General features: G+C 39.0%; 1 protein-coding gene across 13 annotated transcripts in view; it reads left to right on the top strand.

Moving 5' to 3' along the window:
- The window catches only part of LRRIQ3 (leucine rich repeats and IQ motif containing 3), a 46,223-nt gene extending 29,116 nt beyond the window's left edge, over nucleotides 1-17,107 (top strand). For 9 of the 13 annotated variants that reach the window (XM_081008992.1, XM_081008993.1, XM_081008989.1 and 6 more), the window contains 3 exons: nucleotides 5,614-6,334; nucleotides 12,696-12,898; nucleotides 12,985-13,306. In XM_081008992.1, the coding sequence (XP_080865118.1) occupies nucleotides 5,614-6,334; nucleotides 12,696-12,894 (920 nt within the window). In that variant the 3' untranslated portion in view covers nucleotides 12,895-12,898; nucleotides 12,985-13,306. The other 4 variants (XR_013987341.1, XR_013987340.1, XR_013987342.1 and 1 more) reach the window with 4 other exon arrangements.
- The last annotated feature ends 6,209 nt before the right edge of the window (nucleotides 17,108-23,316 follow it).

The raw sequence follows: 23,316 nt of genomic DNA, 5'->3' as shown, positions 1-23,316 counted from the left end.
TGGTATTCCACACCTAGCTAGCATGATAAGACTATTGTCTAGGACCATTCATATCTGGTGTGAATGTGCTGTGTAATCTCAGAGCGATTCCAAGCTCTTATCATTACCCTCTTGATCACAGCTATAAGTACACTCATTGGTGGCCATTTTTCTGCATTTGTTTGTTTCTTTGAAAGCATCCATCGACAGTGTTGTGGCAGGTAGTGTAATGCTGGTCCTCAAATGGTTTTTCTCCCCATCCTCCTCCCTTGCAAGCATACTGTGGACATATAAGCATTGCAGTTTTACAAATAGCACTCAACTAAACTGAAATGTGCCTTACTTTGATTCAGAATGGGTCACAGTTTCTTCTCTGATGGAAGAAAAGTTGTGTGATCTCTACCACACAACTTCTTTCCCCATCGTCCTCCATTGCAAAGAGTTAGTGGACACTGACACATTGCAGTTTTATTATACGTAGCAATGAACAGAGCTTTGGTCCTATGCTCGCTGTCATGAGTGTGTGCACAGTTAAGTCATACCTCTTCAGTAGTGAACAGAGACCAAGATCTCTGCTTGTTTGGCAATGCTTTCTTAGTCTTGTTTTAAAAAACAGTCACAGGTAAAGTGAGTGGATTACTGGAAACTCAGATTTTGTAGGCATGAAAGTGGCATTGTTGAGGCCACTGAAGCTGTTAGTTAGCTTTTACTGAAAACAGGGAGGGACCAAGAATAAAATAGCTTTGGGGTCCTTGCCATGAGTAAAATGCAAGTCCATCTACTCTGATCTGTAGGTTAAAGCTGTCTCAACATACAAAAATTGAAAAACATGGGTTTAAATAAAAAACATGGGTTTTTGTTTTAAAAACCAGCTATGGAAAGTTGTCATTCTCAAGATTTCAGAACATTTTTGCCAGGATACTGGGGCCTCTTGAGGCCTTCAGACCACCGTGTGCTGACCATCTCAGATTTAATGGATTCAGCAAATTTGAGTAGACAAAAATGTCATTAGTATTATATAGAACCATTCCTACATAGCTGTTTTCATTTATTTTTATTAACATTTCAGTGCATAAAGATTTTTACTGATGTGCAATGTGGGTTTCATTATTAATCTTTTATGTTGTGTTAATGAAGAGGAAATTCTATGCATACAAATGTGCTTAAGTACTTTGCTTAGCAGTGTCTGACTGTGGTGGTTGAAGGATTTCTGGGTCATGGGGAGAAGTTATAGTTACATTTTCAGATTCATTGACACTGATTTTCATTATTTTTAACGACACCTTCTCAAGTCACCTTCTGAAAGCATGTATTGTGTGGTTCATTGTGGCATGTCAAAACACTGTATTGTGACAATCCTCCAACAATCACTCAATAAAGTAGCTAAAAACATAACTGTTGCCAACACTGTCTAGCAAGGGCATTGGTATTTCTAATTGTGTTATTTTTGGTGACATTTCAGGGGGGCTTTTTATTTTCTTATAGATTGGTTTATGACACCTTTCCTACTCGCATAAGAATTCTTTCTACTTCCCTCAATAACTTTGATGATCCCCAATGGAGTGGCTTATCTTTAACAGTGTTTTCGTTATCTGCCACACTGCATTTCTACTGGCAAGTTTTAGATAATGGCCTGTTTAAATTTAACATCTCATATCCTTTTCTTGTGAGAAATATTCCAGTTTGATTCGGTTACCTTGGTGAGCTGTTTCGACTTAAATTTATTTAAACCTAAGAGAACATGGTATGGAACATCAGTGAGCTTGCAGTCTAAAGTCAGGCTAGTGTAGCTGACAGGAGGTGGTATGAAAAAAGGAAAGTTATGTTGCTTCTGGAAAGGTACGGTTCAGGAAGAATGTTTTGAAGAAGGATTTGAAGCCATTCTGAGTGTAGTTTGACAGAGGTATAGATCGTTCCAGTTGCAGAGAGTGGCACAGAAATGGCACAGAAACATAAAATGGAAGCAGGTCGTTAACAAAGGCCAATAGCAGATGAGTTCAGGTGAAAAGAGGGAATTGGGGAAACATTAGTACTGTTCGATACAGAGACAAGATGAAGGTTGTGTAAGTTAAAAACATTATCAGCAAGATATTGTGTGAGTGGCAGAAAATGACTTGGAGCCAGCAATGCCAGATAGTTGTGACTTGGAAACAAGTGAACATGGTTCTTCTTCTGGTGTTCTACACAAGTCAGACCCATCTCACAGGTCACTAGTGAGAGAATTGATATCTGGAGTGATATGCGCAATAATAGAAGCACTGCATGCTTCCAGGTTTTGTGAATTTTCTTGCCTGTAGTTGCTGTTCTCACCTTGGGATTTAATTTTTAAAAACCCTGACCTATTGACAATGATTTATTATAATTCCCATTTTATTCCTTGATTTCAATGAGAAATTATTATTATTTTGCTAAAATTATTCTGCTAAAAACCTCACAGTTCTAAGACATAGCATATACATATTTATATGTATTGCATTTACAATATTATATGCATATTACATGCACATACAGCCCCACTTTTTTAAACTAACAGACACATCGACAGATACATACAATGCATGAAATTGTATAAAATGTTTATGTATTAATACTTATAAAATCATGCTGCGGAAATATACCGTATTGGCCTGAATATAAGCCGCACCTGCAAATAAGGCACACCTTTAAAATTTGGCTGCTTGGGGGAGGCTTGGAATCCGCAGATGAGACAGGCGCCGTTGCCACGCACTCCTGGGCTGCTTCCTGGTGGAGTGGGGGGAGCCACACCGACCGCTCTGCCGGCGGTGTAAGGTCGTGAATATAAGCCACAATTTGACTTTCTACAATCGGAATTTGGGGGGAAAGTGTGGCTTATATTCTGGCCAGTACAGTAGTATAGCATGGGAACTGATGCTTTTATTTGTTAAAAATATTGTGTGTATAATTTTGCACGCGCACACACATGCATATATATATTCACAAGCAACTTGGTGCTCAGCACAAAAGGGGATCTGATGTGGGGAAAGCTTGATTGGGTCAGAACCACCAAATTCCAACCGCTTCCTCTCCCTCTCTGATGTTGTTTCTTGCCTGCTCCTCACAATGACTTTGCAGCTTCCTGAGCTGGGAAGAAGTGGCAGCAGCTTTTTGCTCACCAGAAAATGCATGCTTTGCCATTGGCATTTCAAATTTGTCATGTCGGCTGGTATCCACTAGCCTGGAAATCGGTGAAGACTCTGCCTTCTAGTTGTGTGTCACAGAAGCTAGAACCATCTCAGAGGTCACCAGTAAAAAGATTCATATCTAGTGTGCTATGCGCACTTAATGTCATGTGCTTCAGCATTGTTATTCACCAACAGAGATGACATTATTCACTGACCTGCACTTTCTTATACCTTCCTACTCATCATTAGGCTAGCCTAACCTGCAGAAGCCTTTTATCTTGGGAACACGGGAAAATGGGATCTAAAACTTCTTCTGGAGTACTTTCAGTTAAATGGCATAATGCTATGGGCTTCCTTGATATTGCACTATGCTTGATTTAGATTGTGTCCTAATGGGTTATCCATTTCAGTATAGCATATGCTTATAGAAAAGTACCTTCATTAATTACAAGACACTTCTGGGGAAACAATAGATTTGTAACTCTCCCGCTCCCTTCACAAACTTGTTTATTAATGTATTATATTTAAGCTGGTTAGCATTTGCATGTCAGTTTCCCCCAGTCATTTTAAATTTGATTATGAATGATTGGGTGCAAAGTCATAGGTAGGTGAATCGACAGGAAACCAGATGTGACCAACCAAATAATAAATTGCTTGCTTTTGATAAGGGCCAAGATCCAAAGAATTATCCACCCAGTTCCCTAAACTCAAAGAAGCTTGGCCTTATGCACATTCTTAAATTGGAGCTCTTCTAAAGCGGTTCACAAATGAATCAATATCATTAATTCTGCCAGCACTATAAGTATGCTGGGAGGCCAATAGGTATGTGTTAGCTTTTCAGTCTGTTTAAATAATTTCAAGAAGCCATCCTCAGTTTCTCCCCCAGCAAGGAGGTCATGTAATAGATTGCACAATCCTTAAAGGGTTATTATAACAAATCTGGCAGGAAGAAGTGTAGAGATGTATGCCAGTGGGTTATACTGTACCACACATCTTGGATAAACGCGGTCTTTCTGTCTCTTCCTGGCATGCTGTTCACAGTTTTACCAGAACAGACCTCGTTTTGTTAAAACAAATACCTTGTTTTCTATTTTAAAAAGCAGGTGGGTGAGACCGGAAGTGTTTTTTTGTCCCGTCCCCCCCCAATGTGGTTTGATTTCAAACTCCACAGGCAAAGGAAGCAGGGTTTGCAAGAGCTGCCCAATCAGCTGATTGGTAGACCCTGCAAGGATTGCTTTCAGCAGGGATTGGCTCCATTTGGGAGCTCTTGCACCAGATTTTAAAGCTGCTGATTACAAACCCTGCTTGCCAAGTAACAACTGGGAGCACACTTTAAGGCTCTCAGTTGTTCCTTTTCGGCTAAATCTTTGTCTTTCCCACACCTGATGTCAACATTTTGAGGGGCAGGTGAATGTGGCTCGGGGGGAATCGCCTTGTGAGCCAAATTAAGAACCTTGCTGGGCCTAATAAAGCACACAGGCTGGAGGTACCCTTGCCGCAGATATAAAAAGAACAGAATGAGCAGAAATAATAAGTTACAGTTGAGAAAAGCGAAATGAAATTTAGCGTTCTCGTTTTCCTTATTTGCGTGCTTGGTCTTTGGCAGTGGTATACCAATGTAATATCAGATTTGGCTTACCATCAAGTGGATCAGTTTCCCAGACTAGCAACTTTGCAGGGGTGTTTTCAGCACAATCTGCTGCCAGTCATCCCTCCCTTATCCATTCTTGCTGTTGCCATTCCGAAACAGCCCCCTCCTTTTTCATTTTCACCCCCCTGTGTCTTTATTAGGCTGTAAATCTGTCACCTCTGTATATTGTATCTAATGTTGAATGAAAGTCTTATTTAATAGGGGGAGGGGAGAATATATCTTCTTCTGTTACTGCTTCCTCCCTCTCTTGAGCATGCAACATTCTCATGCATATTTGAACCTAGCAAATGAACAATTGAGGGATGTGGGGCAGCTACTGGCTAAAATGAGTGGAAGAAACATTTCACTCTATGGCAAGGTTGGAGAAGATGAAAAAAGTACCATTGTATTCTAGGATAAGCTGTTGTCAAGGGTTAGTGGGGATATATGGTAGGCCTTGAAGGGCACAGCTGGTTTGGGCAAGCAAAGAACTAGTGCAGGGTTTTCCAAACTTGGTTCGCCAGCTGTTTTGGGACTACAATTCCCATCATCTCTGACCAATGGTCCTGCTGCTAAGGATGATGGGAGGCGTAGTCCAAAACCAGCTGGAGACCCAAGTTTGAGAAACCTGGAACTAGTGCAAGGATAGCCATTTATCCAGGGTTCCATCTTTGCAAGCCTCATAAGTATGTCCCTGAAGCAGTTGGAAGAATTTTATAGACTTTCCATTATTTGGTTCTTTGGATGGGATTTGCTTCTTTATTTTAAAATGCTATATTGTAACTTTGTTAATGAAAACTTTAATACATTGAAAATATTTGGGGAAATACTAATGTAATTGTTGAACTGTTTTATGTTCAGAGCACTTGGGCTGGAAGGAACCTGAAGTGAAATCTGATGAGATGGCAGTGAAATTCAGGCTTTCCATACGTAGAATGCATTTTTATTCATTGCATGATGAGCTGCAGTCATGTCGAGAGAGAGACAAAGAAATTTTTGACGCTGTACATGACTTGCGTTACTTCATGCAGCCTATAACTCCAACTAAGCCTATTCATGAGCCAGTGAGCATAGATAAGAGGACCTTTGCTAAAGCATTTGGAGCTGTCAGACTTCGCCCCTTGTGTGCTATTGATAAAGCATACTTGGAAAGTCAAAAGTTGGATGTTGAGCTTAAAAAGGAGCGGCATGTCATGCGGATGCAGATTATTAAATGTGAAGTTACAGACTACATCCATCGTTTACAGGAAAATAAAATGGAGAAAGTTCAGATGGAAAACGAAGAGGGAAAGCTCATGACTAAAGATACTCTGGAAGAGCAGAAGAACAAAAGATCAAACTCAATTAATAAACTGAAGCAAAACTATACCAATTTTGTAAACATCAAGAAGAAAAAGACATTTGAAAATACATTTGTTCAGCGCTTCAGCACTCAACATCTTTCTTTGACAAATGGCTTATTAAGAATGGATGGATGGAGGAAGAATGAAGAATTTGTGAAAGAACGAAAAGTTGTAGTTAGAGGAATTATAGAAGAACAGAAGCAGCGAAGAGAGATGTTCGAAAATTTCCGTGAGGAGAGGTAAGTTTGCTTTTCTTAATTATTCACTGCACATAAAGCTTTGAAGTTTTTACAAATTTATAGATAGTCTTCAAGGATAGTTCTTGTGGAAAACTGGAACCCTCAATAAATAAATATTTATATCCTGATTTTCTGTGTCATTGTCCAAGATGCCTAAAGTGGCTAATATTATATATATATATATATATATATATATATATATATATATATATCCCAGTTGCAATATTAACAAGAGAGAAGCACAGACAATAGTCAAACTTTTAAAACCAAGGGGGTAGTGATTCACAAGCTAGCCAGTGAATTTTCACTTGGTCTTTATTTTTTAAAACAAATAAATGCAATTGAGGTCATATTAATCTCCAGGGATAAGGGAGTCCCATAGCTTCATCTATGGGACATGATGAAGAGACATGATCCAGGACCCCTCTCACTGATGTGAGTGGAAGGGCAAACTCCTATGTAAATCATCCACTACGTAGGTGCCAACTCCCTGGGGCCCTGGGTGCCCGAGCACCCACAAAATTCCCCATGAATGGGCCAGGCACCCACGAATTAGGTGCCAGGGCCATGTACGCTGGCACCCAAGTTGGCACTCCTGATCCACTACATCCATTCTAATTCTGCTCTTTGTTTTCTTATATGTCCAAAGCAATTCCCCCACCCAGTCTTCTCCAGGTTAAAAAGCTTAACCCAGTGTATTCCAGCTCTTTTTTACTTCTACTAATGACCAGACTTCAGACGTTTCCTGATATGTGTGTGGGTGTAAAGAGAGTACTTAGGAAGCTCACTGATACCAGGAAAGTGCTCATTTAGGCCACTATTGTCTGTTCACACTGACAGTGACTCTCCAGGATCTCAGGCAAAGCTATTTCCTATCACCTCCTATCTGAGATCCTTAAACTTGGAGATGTCCTGTGGCACCTGCCTGATAAATAACGTAAACAGAATATTTTCCACCTCGGTTTTTATTAATTCAAATTTAGGAAAAACACCTTAAATGTGGCACCTTAAATGTTAAGACATGTTGTTATAGGATAAGTTTTTATGAGTTAGACCTTCTGGAAACTGTCACATTTAGGAAGTATGTGTGCAATACATACATATATAAACACCTTCACAGCACGCATACCCCAAACTGTTCTTTCCCCCTAGAGAGATGGAGAAGTTTATCTCTAGAAGTTGAGATAAAAACAGATCTTGCCCCCTCCCATGATACTGCACTCAACAGCATCTGGATAAGCTGATAGGATTTACCCTTACCTAAACTGAGCCCTTAGCTGTAATACCTTTACTTTCTCTCACAGAAATCAATGGAAGCTATTTAGTTTTATGTAGGAAAGCAAAGGTGTTGAGGTGGAAGAAAAGCCTAGCTTTCAAGTCACATGATACTGCCCTCCATGACTGAGGAGAATATTTTCTCCCACCTTAACGTTATCACCTCACTTTAAGTTTCTCCATAAAAGATAATGGAAAGCTCTTCATTCTTATTCTGACAAGTGCTCAAGAAGAGACCTTCTAGGTGAGACCAAAGACCTATTTAGTCCAGCAAGATGCCTATAGGAAGCTGGCAATCAGGACATGAGTGCAATAGCCTTCTCCTGCTGTTGTTCCCCAGCAAATCATATTCAGAAGCATGCTGTTTCTGATCCTGAAAGGTGATATCCAGCCATCGGTACCCTTATCCTGCGTGGATTTGTCTAAGGTCGCAATTCAAACCTTCCCCTGCATCCCTGACACATGCAGCTCCTAGGCCAGAAGGTGGGAGAGGCAGGCAGATTTCTGCGCCAACCATGGTTGAAGTGGAACTTCCTTTTTTTTTTTTTAAATGATATTTATTAAAGTTTCAAAGAATACAAAAACAAAAAATAAAAATACAAGAAAATACAAGATACAGAAAAAAGAATAAAGTTTTTAAGATATAACAAAAAAAAAAAAGAAAAATAAAGAAAAACATACAAGATAAAAACAGTTAAAAACACGTTAACTTTCCATAGCATATCTTCCTTACACTTATTTCCCCGGACCTCCTCATACCTCCCTTTTTTGTATTCCAGTTCAGTTTGTTAGTTCAGCAAATCCTTACCATTAAGCTTTTACCCATTTGTAAACCTTTTTTCGTATCTCTTAAAGCATTACAGCTGGAAACCACTTAGTTTCTATCCAACATCCTTCTAAGATTCCTTAATTTTACAATATTTCTGTAAATAATCTTTAAATTTCTTCCATTCTTCTTTCACCGACTCTTCTCCCTGGTCTCGGATTCTGCCAGTCATTTCTGCCAATTCCATATAGTCGAAGTGGAACTTCCTTAGGATCCAATGGAACCTGGGCCAGCCCAGCCACTCCTCCAGAATGCCCCGCTTCAGGGCTTTCCATTGGTTATCAGCACCTTCCATTGGTTATCAACATGAGCAGGCATCTTGTTGATGGCCTGACCATGCACTCAGAGGCTTAGCTAAGAAACCAAGGCAGAGGGACTCCACCCATTCCAGCCCTCCCCACAGCCTCCTGTAAGAGAGGTTGGATTGTTCTGTAATTATTTTTAAAGCTGTCTTAAATGACTATCACTGTATCTTTTGGTGACAAATTAAATTATTATTAGAAAACAGTGTCACAGTGTTGAAACCCAGAGTTCTCAACTGATATGTTTCATAAAGTGGCATTCTCATGGGAATCTGATGGGTCCTTATTTGGCATTCTCTATGTCATGGATATAGGATGAGCATTCTAGTAAAAAAAAATAAATCATCCTAAGAAATGTTCCTCAATATTGATTTTGACAGGGCGAAAGTATTCATTTCAAAAGCAGTTCAAGGCAGTGTGGGTATCTTTACAGCATGCACTATGTGTTCAGGTCTATACCAAATTAATTTATTTTGAAATTATTTATTTTAGTTAAATCTTCCTTTCCTTTTTTCAACATGCCAAGTTTCTGCTGAAATTTATAGTACTGCTGATAATATTCTTGGCCTAGATTCCCCCCCCCCCCTTTTGTACAAAATGAATATCTAGCTAGGAATACTATCTTATCAAGTCATGGTTGTACCCCTTAGATAAGGTTTAGGAAGCCTTGAACATGAAGGCTTGGATGTAGCAAATAATATATTTTATCAAAAAGCCATATGTAGTATGCAAGAATTCTTGACATCACCTAATTGCATTTACTAGCAGCTGTGATATAACATTGTTTTTCTTTATTTTGAAAAGCATACAAACCTAAAGCAAGTGTGTGTTTTTCAAAAGTAGTTTGGAAAGAGGAAATTTGAGTGACTTGTGTTTTCTGTTTCCCTACTTCTGTTTTAACATGGAATTTGGAAACCTCAGATATTCCCCTGGTAGAGCTGTCAGAATACCATGTCATGTATTACAACAATAGAGCCAAAGGAAACAGAAGCATGAGCCACTCACCCTTCCTCTGAGTTAATCCACACCAGAGTTCAGTGTCTCTATATTTTATTTTTCATGGCACCTGCACAACATTCTCCTCATCAAAGGGGGCCTACACTTTCCCTATGCTGAATGGGGATATTTCTGATCCACAGATAATCGGATAAGGGAAGAAAATGCAATATAAAAATGTATGTTACTCAGTTGTGAAGCCACTGAAGCACATTTCATGGGTCGGCTTCTTTTACATGTGTTCTGACAGATTGCTGGGTGCGGTCTTATTGCCACACCCCTTACTCCCATTTTTGTTTTCATCAGCCCAAAGGAAAGATGCCGCTCTGTTGCATTGGCTGTTCCTGAAGGTGCATTTGCGGTATTTTTATTTTACAATAAGCTCTTTTGCAGAACTGCTCCTGTATAGAGCAGCTATAGTAAAATGGAAATTAGATTTGTCTCTGCAGGTAGAGGAGGCAGGAAATGGGAATGAAAGGAAGGAGCAGCCTTTCATGTGAGTGACTCTAAATCCTTGCCTGGCTTGGAGCAATACACATTTATTTTTCTGACTGCTTTTTTTTGTACAAATCTGGCCTATTTGTGTTTTTATTCCTTTTTTTAAGCTGTACTTGCATAGCTAAACAAATACCTGCAGTCATTCCCTCAAGACAGACATACACGTGTGTGTGTGTGTGTGTGTGTGTGTGTGTACTTTTGTGCAAATCTGGTATGTTGGAAAACCTGTATTCCAAAAATAAAGTACGTTAAGCAGTGCGTGCACCTGTGCACAAGCTCACATGAGATCTCTGGTTTCCAGATCTTATGGTGAGTAGAGAAGTTCTTATCAATGGAAGGAATCAATTCACAGCACAGTTGTATCCCACGAAGCACCACCACTGTTATGGACAGGAAACAATGAGGTCGATTTCAGAAGCACACAATTGAAAACGCTCAAGCGTGGATGAAGGTTCTGAAACATGCACACAGAAACAGCAACCCACTTACACACGAATGCCACAGTTTGGACACAGCCACTTTCTAATGTCAGAGTACTTGCAGTTCTATCCGACAAACTGACTCAGGGTGCTTCCAGACTGTCACTGTTTTCAAGTAGGATTCAGTCACATACTGGCAAATTCAGGTTGCACAATTAAAGTTGTTTTGGAGTTCTTGTGCAATAATAATAATAATAATAATAATAATCCCTCAACACATCCACCCCCACCCCCCAATATTGGACTTTGGTGCTATGTAAAGTCATGGGGGAAAGCACCAGAAATTGTGGGATAACAGTTGGCTTGATGCAAAGTCCACCAAGCTCCCTGCAAGCTGAATGAATGCTTAATAAATGGCCAACATTGTCTTCTCTCTCTGCAAACAAATAATCATGAATGCTCAATGAACAGATCATGTGGAAACAGCCTCTGTAGGAATATTTTTTGTTTTTGTTTTAAGTGGGTGCACTTTTCTGTTAGTTTCTTGCTTGGTTTACCCTTCAGCTTCTGTATCCTTGCTAACAACAAAGACTTGCATGTCAGATTAGGCCTATTTACACCTGAACAATTTTAATGTCTTTAAATTGTGACATTTGTGACACCTGGGCAACCGTGCTGTTTTCAGCAGGTTCCCCATTTGCCTGGCTGAAGTCGGTAGGTGATCTTTTGCTAAAATGCAATACGAACTGGCACACTTTTTTCTCCACACACCCTGCATCTTCTTGTTCCTTAGTGATAGGAAACATGCACAATAGTTAGATTTCTTTATTTGCTGGTTATTTTGTAGAGAACGCATTAAGTTAGTACCTAGCCTCGCCTGCATTTATTGTTACTTTGGGGAAAGAAAGTTAATAGAACGCTGATGTCGTGTATCAAATTAAAAATCAAGCGTAAGACCATAAAGGTGAATTTAATTAACTGAATGCTATTGTTATATCTTTGCATAGCTGATTACAATTTAATAGTGAAGCAAAGGGTGGTTTGAGGCATCAGTTTCACTCTTGATTGATATAGTTTCTCATTCAATATATTTCACTTTTATGTATCTTTCTACAAAAGATTGTTATGCCTATGGATGTTTCACATTTTTTTTAAAATTTAAAAAGTCTCATTTTATGGCACCATACATGACACAGAATGGCAGAGACATAGCTCATCCACAGTAGCATTTCTTCAGTTCCCACCCCCTAAATTTATGTAGTCCATTTTTATCCCTCCTTTCTTCCTTCGAGGAACTCAAGGTGGCCTACATAGGCAGCCTCCCATCCAAGTATTGACTAGATTCATACAGTGGTACCTTGGGTTACATACGCTTCAGGTTACAGACTCCGCTAACTCAGAAATAGTATCTCGGGTTAAGAACTTTGCTTCAGGATAAGAACAGAAATCGTGCTTTGGCAGCGCGGCAGCAGCAGGAGGCCCCATTAGCTAAAGTGGTGCTTCAGATTAAGAACAGTTTGAGGTTAAGAACGGACCTCCGGAGCGAATTAAGTACTTAACCCGAGGTACCACTGTATATGCTTTGCTTCAGCATGGTGGCTGCATTGTGCCTTGGGACCATTGCCTTTAAAAGGCAACTGAAAGGCACAGGAAAAGACTGGTTGGAATGGAATCTCGTTGGAAAATTGTATCAGTGCACCCAAGGCATATTGCATCCACTAAACTACCAGAGTTTAGAAAAGAATTTTGAGACTGGGAGCGAAAAGCCATGGTGTGCTCTGTTGTGTGCTTGCTTGTGTCTCACATTTATTGCCCAACACTTATAAAGATGGTGTGATAGTTTCAATGTGGCCTGTTTCTTTAAGTGAAGAAGTGAAAAAACAAACACACATTGAACTTAGGTATGTTGCCAGGTGCCATATTATTCTATAGAATGTGTAGATGGGGGGGGGGGGGAGGAACAGAGTCAAGATTTGGGTTTTTGACTCAAGGACAGACAAGAGCAGTTTAGAAGTGGTGATGAGGCTTCTTTTTCCCTCCTCCAGGCAAGATATGATGCAAAGACAAAACACAGATGAAAAACAGTTTAGGAACTGTGTGGCCCATGAAATGGCGAGAGAGAGATACAGGCAAGCCAAGGCAAAGGTTGAAGCCATCAAGCAACCCAGACAGATGGCGCTGTACTCCTTGCCCGTGATTGGCAGTTCTGGCACTGCAGTGCCTGTCATAGAGTACGATGGCTAAGATGGTAAGGTGTATAATATGGCAAGTGGAAAGAAGACCATTTGCAACTGGTTCTTTGAATGATCTAGATGAAGCTTCGTTGTCTTACAGGTTTGGAATCTGTTTCTGTTGGTAATGATTTTGAAACACAAGCCAGAAAAAGACAATTTGATGAGCAGATCGACTACAACATTTGAAGTATTTTAGTATATCCACGTGAGAAAGAAAACAGCTGTAGCCTGTTGTGCTAATTGTTTGCAAATGTTGACTTTTAAGTGGCAAACATTTCAAGCGTACATACAATTACCTCTGTATTTAGCTTTAAAATTAAATTATTCAATGCCATATAAAAATAATTGGGGAAGAATTCACTGGTTGTTAATGTAGCCAAGTAGCATGAGTGCAATTAAACATGTTGACTACACTTATTGCAGACAGGACTGCTGGAGCTTTGCCTCAGTGATTCCTTCGTAACTGTATATACAACAATGCCATAAGCCATTAGCTCTCGATAGAATGTATTTTCAGTTGCTCTCTGGCTATGCCTTAATGCAATAATTTGGTCCCAGCTGCTAACTTTCATTAACACGCTGTGTACTTTGATTAGTTTCATTAGCTGCTTTCCTATGTGTAATTAATTATGCTTCTAGTTGATTCTACTTTAATTCTTTGTATATATATTTCTCCATGTGTATTGAGCCCAGGGAGAGCAGACTTGGGCAGTTGCTGGAAGAGGTGTGGAGTCTTTACTTGCTCCTCCCAGCTCAGTTACAGAAGTTGGGATGAGGTTTTCTTTTACTTTAGTTGTTACATCTGACACTGGAGACACACAGTAGCTTTTAAGAGAACTGGGGCCAAACTACATGTGACACCATTCATGCAACTAACAGTTTCTTGCATTGCACATTTACAATGTAAGAAAAACAGTGACAGTTTCTTGTTACTTATCATTGTCTCTCATCAGAAGAAACAGACGTAGACTTTAATGTTAGTTTTATATGTGTTGTTTCACATTTCCAAAGGAAATGGCAACTTACAGGCAGCTCTCCATTACGCGGGGGTTACATTCTGAGGCACCTTGTGTTTAAGTGAAACTGTGTTTATTGGGAATACCATTGAAAGCCTGCAAACACCACATTCGCTCTCCCAAGTCCTCCTTGCTCAGACTCCCAACACTGCACAGGCCTCAAAGGTCGGTGCAAGGGCTTGTGGGATTACTCTTGCAAAAGCTCTTGAGATTTCTGGACACTGTCTTTGTGCCATTTTGCCCCTTTTCATGCCATTTCTGGGTTCGTGGGGATGCACACCAGCGTGGTCGTACGTGCTTGAATGGGCGTAAATGGGGAGTTGCCTATATTTGAAAGCTCTTGTGCTAATTTACACTGGGTCCCCACCACCAACATGGACTCAGGCTGGACTTGCTCTCTTATAGCCCATCTGCTTCAACTTGTGGGAAACCTATCCTATTAACAGGGAGAAGATTACAAGATAGAGCAGAGTTGGAACAATCTCTTTCCTCAGACAAATCCATGCCCATTTTTCTTCAGAAATTGTTGGCCCATTTATTCCAACAAGCATTTGAAAGACTGTGCTGATGCTCCTAATGGTTCTCCCCAACACACATATTTTGATTGCTATGGGTGTTTTTAAATCAAGGAAACTGCTTCCTTTAAAAAAGGAAAAAAAGAAATCCACTCTCCCACAATAAGTCCCTTGCTCTCCTTTGGGGAAAGTTGTGTAGCGTAGACCTTTTTACTGTTCTAGTCTCTTATAAAATTTACAATCAAATATCTTTGTTAAATGAATGCTTTCCTTTAATCTTTCTTCTGATTTGTTTTCCAACATTTTTCACATACAATTGCTAGTAGCTTTTTGCATTATTTTCTACTAGGGATGGAGGAGAAATTTTATTCAGTGCATATCTAGAGCCTAATAATCTATCAAATACACACTTTCTGAAACATTGCAAACTGAAACACTATTATCCTTTGGAATTTGCACCTATCCAAATTTAGCAATTGGTTCCTCAACCAACATTTGCAAAAAATGCACATAAGTAGGGGAAAGTGTGCCTTAAAAGTTGAAAATTACATATATAAAGCATTATATTAGGGAAAATTTCTTGCAAAAAATGTCTGCATTCCTCAACACTGCATATGAAAATGTGTTTATTATGAGAAATTCACACTAATATGCTGATAATTATTGTGAGAGGTTTATTTCATTGCAAATTGCTGCAGAAATGTGGAGAAATGAATTTAGGACTGGAAAAATTAGAAACTTAAGAGAACCAAAATTGACAGATGCTTCCATCCCTAATTTCTGTTCTTAAACACACCTTGTACTGTCATAATGATTTGAATATTTAATATTAAAAAAGATTTGTCCCCATAACATCCATATTGCTATTTTGCTATGGCTGCCCCACTAGTCTTGTTGGCAGCTCATAATTAGCACTTTCTTTTCTTTTTTGCTATTAATTGAATAAAACTGTTACTTACATTTCAGATTTTTAGACACTAGTCCTTTACCTCCCTGCCACTCAGCTACACAAATTCTAATTATTGTCACGAAATACAATTCTAAAAAGCATATGTCTCCTGGGTATCTCAATCTCTGCAGAATTTCCTACACATTTTGCACCCGTGCCATTTCTGCAAGTATTTTATCTACGCAGAAGATTATTTCCCCCTCTCTTATTCCTGGGCTTGTAGTCCTGATAAAGAACTTTTCATGTTCAACCTTATTGGAGGTTGGTGACTGCCACTTCTTCTTATCCATTTCTCTGCATCTAAAGAAAGGGTCTTTATATATTATAAAGGTCTTTATCAGGGTATGAGCAAAAGAGAAGAGCACACAAAAAATTCTGGGAACAGGCTGTTGAGGCCGACAATATTTTGAGTCAAATAATTATTTGGGGGCAAATGAATCAGTTTCATTAAGAGGCATCTAAAGCAATCCTGCAAGATCTCTGTTAAAGGAGCCCCTACTGACTGGCCAGTTGTCACTTTTTTTTTTTGGTACTTCTATCAAATGTATCCAGTATCTGAATAAAATGGCAGTGGTCAAACCAATTCCCACTGTTTTTGTGGAGACTGTGCTTCATAAACCCCACTCTTTCAATCATAAGCCAGCATACTTCTTCTGTGAACTAATTATTGTTGCTTTTTTCCTGTAGAGCAGCAACAGAATATTTTCCCAGCCCTTCTCATTTTCTGTCTCTAAGGTGAAGCTAAACTGATGTATTCTGAAGCTAGATTTCATTGTTTGTGCCATGCTTAGTTTCAACTGTTGTGAGTTATTGTTTGCTGTTACAGAGAGCCATAATGAATTGTTACATTTTGACACCTGTCTTTCAATGTTTTCTATTCCAATCTACCAGTTTATTTATAGTCTACTCCACAGCTTGTTATTAAACATGTTTTTAAAATAATACAAAGACAGTATTCATGAATAATTTCCCTCTCTCTTTGTTTCAAGAGAATCTTACCTGGACATGAAAAATGGATATGTGAATATGGGATCTGTCCATGGTGAAAAAGTGTCTGAAATGTATAGAAAATCAAAGTCATACCTAATAACACCAAAGAGAACTGTTTATGTGAATTATTGGAGATTTTTAAAAATCCATCTGCAAGAGACTGACCAGATACAGCATTCTGCAAAAAATACCAGCTGCTATTTGTGTCATGAAGAAATAATCAATCAATCAATCTTTGTTCCTGTCAAAGACCAGACAGCATGAAGAAATAACAAAATTTAGATATATTTATAAATAATTTGATACATGTTGTTCATTTTTTTAAATCAATAACCAGCTATATCTAAATGTACAAATGTTCCATTTCCACAATTCACTGTAATTTTAAGTAACAATTGGGAAAAAGGAAAGTGTATGAAATAGTGGAACAGAAAAGATATTAGATATGTTGTCATGAACTACCTAAGGAGTGCCCATGGTGAAGAAGGAACAGACTGCTGTTTGAATGCCTTCGTGGCCTGGTTAATTTCTTTATAGTGGTTATGGATATGGTGAATCTGGCCTGCTTTAGTTTGGTGAAGATGGTCTGTGACATACTTTGCAAACAAAATCTGGGATTCCTACTGCTACCATAGTGCCAGACCTCTCAGAAGGAGATATTCACATTTTTGTCATATATTATTAGTGCCCATTAGATCTTTAGGTTGTGCTCTGCTCTTTGAACCATTCATCCTTGGCCATCAGAAGTATATCTTTCATTTTTTTTTTTTTAAAGCAATTTATTAGGTTTTACAATAAAAATAAACATAGTAAGCAATATAACATTGATCTTAACATATTTTCACATTTTCTTTGGACTTCCTCACATCTCCCGCTCCCACTTTCATCGTTATAACATTTTGTCAGCAATTTATCATCTTATTTAAGTTCTTATATCCCTTCTATATTTCATAATCTTATAATTCTCAGAAGGGGCTAAATTTCACAGTCTTACTTATTTTCTTAAAAACTTCTAAATTTAGTGGTGCTCAGTTATTTTGATCTAGCATCTTATTTAGCATTCACTCAAATTACAATACTTTTGTAAATAGTTCTTAAATTTCTTCCAGTCCTCCTCAATCCTCTCTTCTCCCAGGTCACGGATTCTGCCGGTCATTTCAGCCAGTTCCATGTAGTCTATCAGTTGTATCTGCCATTCTTCCAGTGTGGGTAGATCTTGAGTTTTCCAATGTTTTGCGAGAAGTATCCTTGCTGCTGTTGTTGCATACATAAAAAATGTCTGGTCCTTCTTTGCCACCCCTTGGCCGACAATACCCAAAAGGAAAGCCTCTGGTTTCTTAGTGAAGGTATATTTGAATACCTTTTTCAGTTCATTATAAATCATTTCCCAGAACGCCTTCACTTTAGGGCAAGTCCACCAGAGGTGGAAGAACGTTCCCTCACACTCTTTGCATTTCCAACACTTATTATCAGACAGGTGGTAAATTTTGGCAAGTTTGACTGGGGTCATATACCATCTATAAATCATTTTCATTACATTTTCTTTCAGAGCGTTACATGCAGTATATTTCAATCCATTACTCCACAACCTCTCCCAGTCCTCAAACATGATATTATGCCCAATGTCCTGTGCCCACCTTATCATAGCCGATTTAACCGTTTCGTCTTGTGTGTTCCATTTCAACAGCAAGTTATACATCCTTGAAAGTACCTTAATCTTTGGTTCTAACAATTCTGTTTCTAATTTCGATTTCTCCCCCTGGAACCCTAGTTTCTTATCATTTTTAAAAACTTCTTTAATCTGAGCGTAATGTAACCAATCTCGCACTTTGTCTTTCATTTTCTCCAAACTCTGCAATTTCCAATTGTCTCCATCCTTTTCTAGTATTTCCCAATATTTTGGCCATTTAGCCTCCATATTGGGTCTTTTTCGGGCCTTGGCTTCCAAAGGTGAAAGCCACCTTGGTGTTTTATTTTCCAGCAAGTCTTTATATTTTGTCCAGACATTAAACAATGATTTTCTGACAATATGGTTCTTAAAGGCCTTGTTTGCTTTAACCTTGTCATACCATAAATATGCATGCCATCCAAAAGCATTGTTAAACCCTTCCAAATCCAACACATCAGTGTCCTCAAGAAGTAGCCAGTCTTTTAGCCAGCAGAACGCTGCGGCTTCATAATACAACTTTAAGTCTGGCAGGGCAAAGCCCCCTCTTTGTTTTGCATCGGTTAATATCTTAAACTTAATTCTGGGCTTTTTGCCCTGCCAGACAAACTTAGAAATGTCTCTCTGCCACTTCTGAAAGCACTCCGTTTTGTCCAAAACCTGAAGTGTTTGAAATAAAAACAACATCCTTGGCAATACATTCATCTTGATAGCAGCAATTCGGCCTAACAAAGAAAGTTTCAATTTTGACCAACTATCTAAGTCTCTCTTAATTTCTGTCCAGCATTTTTCATAATTGTCCTTAAATAGACTTAGATTTTTTGCTGTTATGTTTACCCCTAGGTATTTTACTTTTTTAACCACATTAAGTTCCGTCTCATTCTGAAACCGTTCTGACTCTGTATCAGTCAAATTTTTCCCCAAAACCTTAGTTTTCTGTTTATTTAGTTTAAATCCAGCCACCCGACCAAAGTCATTAATCAGTTGTAATACTCTTTTCGTACTGGGCTCTGGCTTCTGCAAGGTCAAAACCAGGTCATCTGCAAAAGCTTTTAATTTATATTGTTTCTGACCGACCTGAATTCCTTCCACCAACCGATCCCCTCTAATCATGTTCAATAGCACTTCCAGAACCGAAATAAATAACAAAGGGGAAATAGGGCAACCTTGTCGTGTCCCTTTTTCAATTTTAAACTCTTCTGTAACCACATTATTAACTATCAGTTTAGCTTTCTGTTCTGAATATATCGCCTCAATCCCATTCTCAAAACCCCGTCCCACTCCCATCTCTCTTAAATTTCCCATCATAAATTTCCAGGAGATATTGTCAAAGGCCTTCTCCGCGTCTATAAAAATTAAAACTGCTTTTGTATTTATGTCTGTTTGCAAAAGTTCCAAAATGTCAATAATGTTCCTTGTATTAGCAAACAGATGTCTTCCTGGGAGAAAGCCGGCCTGGTCCTTATGAATTACTTCATTTAAAACTTTTTTAAATCTATTTGCCAAAATGTCTGCAAATATTTTGTAATCCACATTTAAAAGAGAGATGGGACGGTAGTTCTTAAGTTGTGTCTTTTCAGTTTCCGACTTTGGTATTAATGTGATAAACGCTTCCTTCCACGACTCCGGTGCCCTCTTCCCCTCCATAATTTCATTGCTGACCTCCATCAAAGGTTGTATCAAATAGTCTTTTAATGTCTTATAATACTTGGAGGTCAGCCCATCTGGTCCTGGAGATTTGCCAAGTTGCATGTTCTGGATGGCTTGTTCGATCTCCTGTTGTGTTATTTTAGAATTCAGGATTGTCCTATTTTCTTGTGACAATTTAGATAGTCCGTTTTTTGCCAAAAATTGTTTAATCTCAATATCATCTTGCGGCCCTTGGATGTATAATTTTTTGAAATATCTCTGGAAACACTTTCTAATGTCCACTGGATTCTGGATGTTTTTTCCATCAACCTCTAAGTTTGTAACAGTATTTAATCTTTGTCTTCTCTTCAACTGCCAAGCTAGCAGTTTTCCACATTTATTCGCCGACTCAAACGTTTTTTGTTTCATTAATTTAACCTTCCATTCAATTTCCTGATTTATCAATTTAGAATATTGCGTTTGATAAAGTTTAATTTCTCTCAGAGTTGGCTGTGACTTCGGATTCACTCTTAATTTCTTCTCTAATTCTTTTATTTTATCCAAGATCTTATCTTTTTTCTCATTTTGTGTTCTTTTCTTTACTGCATTCTGTTGTATCAAGAATCCCCTCATTACAGCTTTGCTTGCGTCCCAGATTATTCTTTTTTCCACCATATTATTCATGTTTATCTCAAAATAGTCCTTCAAAACTTTTTGGGCCTTCTTGGTAATTTCCTGATCTCTAAACAAATTGTCATTCATTTTCCATCTAAAGGATCCAGTTGGTAATAGTGTCATATCCATCTTTACTGCATTATGGTCGGAGCAGGTCTTTGGGCAGATTTCCACTTTTCTGACCTTAGGTGCCAGGCCTCTAGAAATCCATATTTGGTCAATTCTTGTCCAGGTCAGTTGGGCTTCAGAAAAGAATGTTCCCTCTCTTCCTAGTGGGTTCTTTATCCTCCAAATGTCAATCAAATCCATGTTGTCAGTCATTTCAAAAAAGGTTTTAGGTAGTCTGCCGTCTTTTGTAACATTTTGACTTTGTGACTTGTCCATGTTAGTTGATACGACCCCATTCATATCTCCCATCATTATGATGTTGTTGTAGTCCAGATAGTCCAGCATTGTCTCCTGCAACTTCTTGTAAAATTCCGATTTCCCTTCATTAGGTGCATAGATTCCTAATATCAGCAGTTTCTCTCCTTGATATTGTATCTCAATAGCCAAAATTCTTCCATGTTCATCTTTAAATAGGAATTTAGGTGACAGGCTCTCTTTTGCATATATCACCACGCCTCTCTTCTTAACTTTGTCCGACGATACAAATTCCTGGCCCAATCTTTTATTTATTAACACTTTTCTGTGGAGCCTCGTCACATGTGTTTCTTGTAAACAAATAATGTCCAATTGTTCTTTTTTTAATATATGAAATATTTTCTTCCTTTTTTCCGGAATGTTACAACCATTAATATTCCAGCTCAAGAGTTGCAGAGACATCCTGAATTATCCTGAAGTATCTTGTTCTCAGGATCTTCAGGTTCCACAGGTGCTGATGTTGGTACTGGCGTTGCCTCAGGCCCAGAAGATAGTTCAATTCCTTTTTGAAGGTCCTCTCCGTATGTAGACAGGAATTTGTCTCTCTCTTCCAGTGTTCTTACTTTAACCTTTCTCCCTCTAAAGGTAAAAGATATTCCTTGGGGAAATTCCCACCTGAATGGAATTGCGTTGCTCCTTAGTAGTTTAACAAGTTCAGAATAGGCGGCTCTAAGATCCAGCAGTAGTCTTGGGATATCTTTATAGATTTCAATTCTTCTATCCAAAACCTCCAGTGATTTTACGAAATGTAGTCCCAAGATCTTATCCCTTTCCTCCTTTGATCTCAATGTTATCAGACAGTCTCTGGGCCTCTCCTTCTTTATGAATCTTCCAAGTCTGAAAGCTGACACAATTTTAAAGTCCTTTTCTTCCAAATTCCAGAACTTGGAGAATTCTTTGGTCAAAAACTCAGTTAGATGTCCTTCTTCTGCCTCTTGTAGTGATCTAATCCTTAAGTTGTTCTCACGATTTCGCAGTTCTATCATGGAGAGATAAATCTGATGTTCCCCAACTTGTTTAGTGAGTGGTCTTACCTCTTGCTCTAAATTTTCTAATTTTTGTCTGGTGTCCTCAGCCAATTTCCGATTTTCTGCTGAGGCCTCCGTTAACTGTCCAATTGCTTGTGCATTCTGTACCACTTGTGTAGTTAATTTATTTAGACATTCTGTGTTTTTGTCAATCTTTGCTGATTGCGCATCTACTTTCTTGTCCAAAGCTTCCAATTTTTCAAAAATTTTGTCTAGAACAGAAACAGATGCTCCTGAGGCCATATCTTCCAATTGTAACTGCTCTGCTTCGCCCTCTCCCTCCACTTCTGAGGGCAAAGTAGGTACAGATGATCTACGTGTCTGTGAGGCTGAGGTTAGAGTTGTTAAAGTTGTTTGTTTAGCTCTCCCTCTTTTTCTTGTGCCACTCATTCCAACGTTATCTGTCAGTCAAGGTCACACTGAGTTATTCCCATGGGAATGGAAAGGTCCAGAGCAAGCAAACAACAAGGGAATCGAAAGTAAAATGTGCATGTAAAGTCACTGTTTTAATCCAATCCTCTAGAGGGAGCTTAAAATGTCTTTCAGAGTCTAATTTAATGTCCAAGAACCTTCAAATACAAATGTTTAGCAGAGTTTATAAATGGTCACTTTGTTACAGACAGTGCTTATTTATCTCCAAAAAGAATGTTTCAAATTTAAAAGGTCTCAATACCCTCAGATTGTTTCAAGTTCCAATATACAGTATCCAAATCTGCAGTACTGACAGCTCCCTTAGTGCTCAGGCAGCTCCTGACTCTGGGTTTCACCTTCTAATTTGTAATCCAATGAAAGGAGGAAAGTCAAGTGCAAGTAAAAATCCCAAATCTTTAGCTTAAAGTCTTTACTTTAAGATGCAAGTTCAATAGATGCTTAGATCTGTAAAAGTTAAGATCTCTTTCTTTCAGCCTCCACTCCTCCAGCCGATTGCTTTTTTCAAGTTCAATGGTTGCGGAAGACGGACTTCCTGCTTCCACGTCTCTCCGCTTTCAGCCAAGTTCAAGCCAATTTAAATTTTCCTTTTAAAGTCTCTAAATTCAAGTGACTCAGTCTTTTACTCACAAGTTAGTTGCTTTTCGTCCGAATCCGTAATTTAGCAGGAAAAGGGATCAGCGCTCACCGACAGTAGCAGCGCGGCTTCACTCCTCAGGCTGTGAAGCAGCTCTCAGCGCTGCAACCCCCCTCCGCGCTCCGGAGCCCCTTACGGGGTTCCTTCTGCGCTTGGAGGGTCGCTCAAGGCGCCCACCGAGCCTCAGGACCCCAGGCTCTTGCCGCCTGGGGTTTTCCAAAATGGGTCTCCGCTTCGCCGTAGCGGACGACCCGTTGCCTGCGGAGCCTCCTCTCCCGTTCAGAAGAGGACCGCCATTGCCGTTCGCGCCGCCCCCGGAAGTATATCTTTCATATGACAATCTTCTAAATGTGATAGATTTCATTGATAAGCTAACCCTTGACATGTCTTCTACCCAACACTTTGTTTTTTGGGTAAGGTTGTTGTACATCCCCACTTGCATTCCAAGCATTCTTTGTCAATATTGGATAATGAG

Source organism: Podarcis pityusensis (genome assembly GCF_964106645.2).
Source record: "Podarcis pityusensis genome assembly, chromosome: 6".
Classification (NCBI taxonomy): Eukaryota; Metazoa; Chordata; class Lepidosauria; order Squamata; family Lacertidae; genus Podarcis; species Podarcis pityusensis.
The sequence above is the reverse complement of the archived record's forward strand: the minus strand, read 5'-3'. Positions and strand labels throughout refer to the sequence as shown.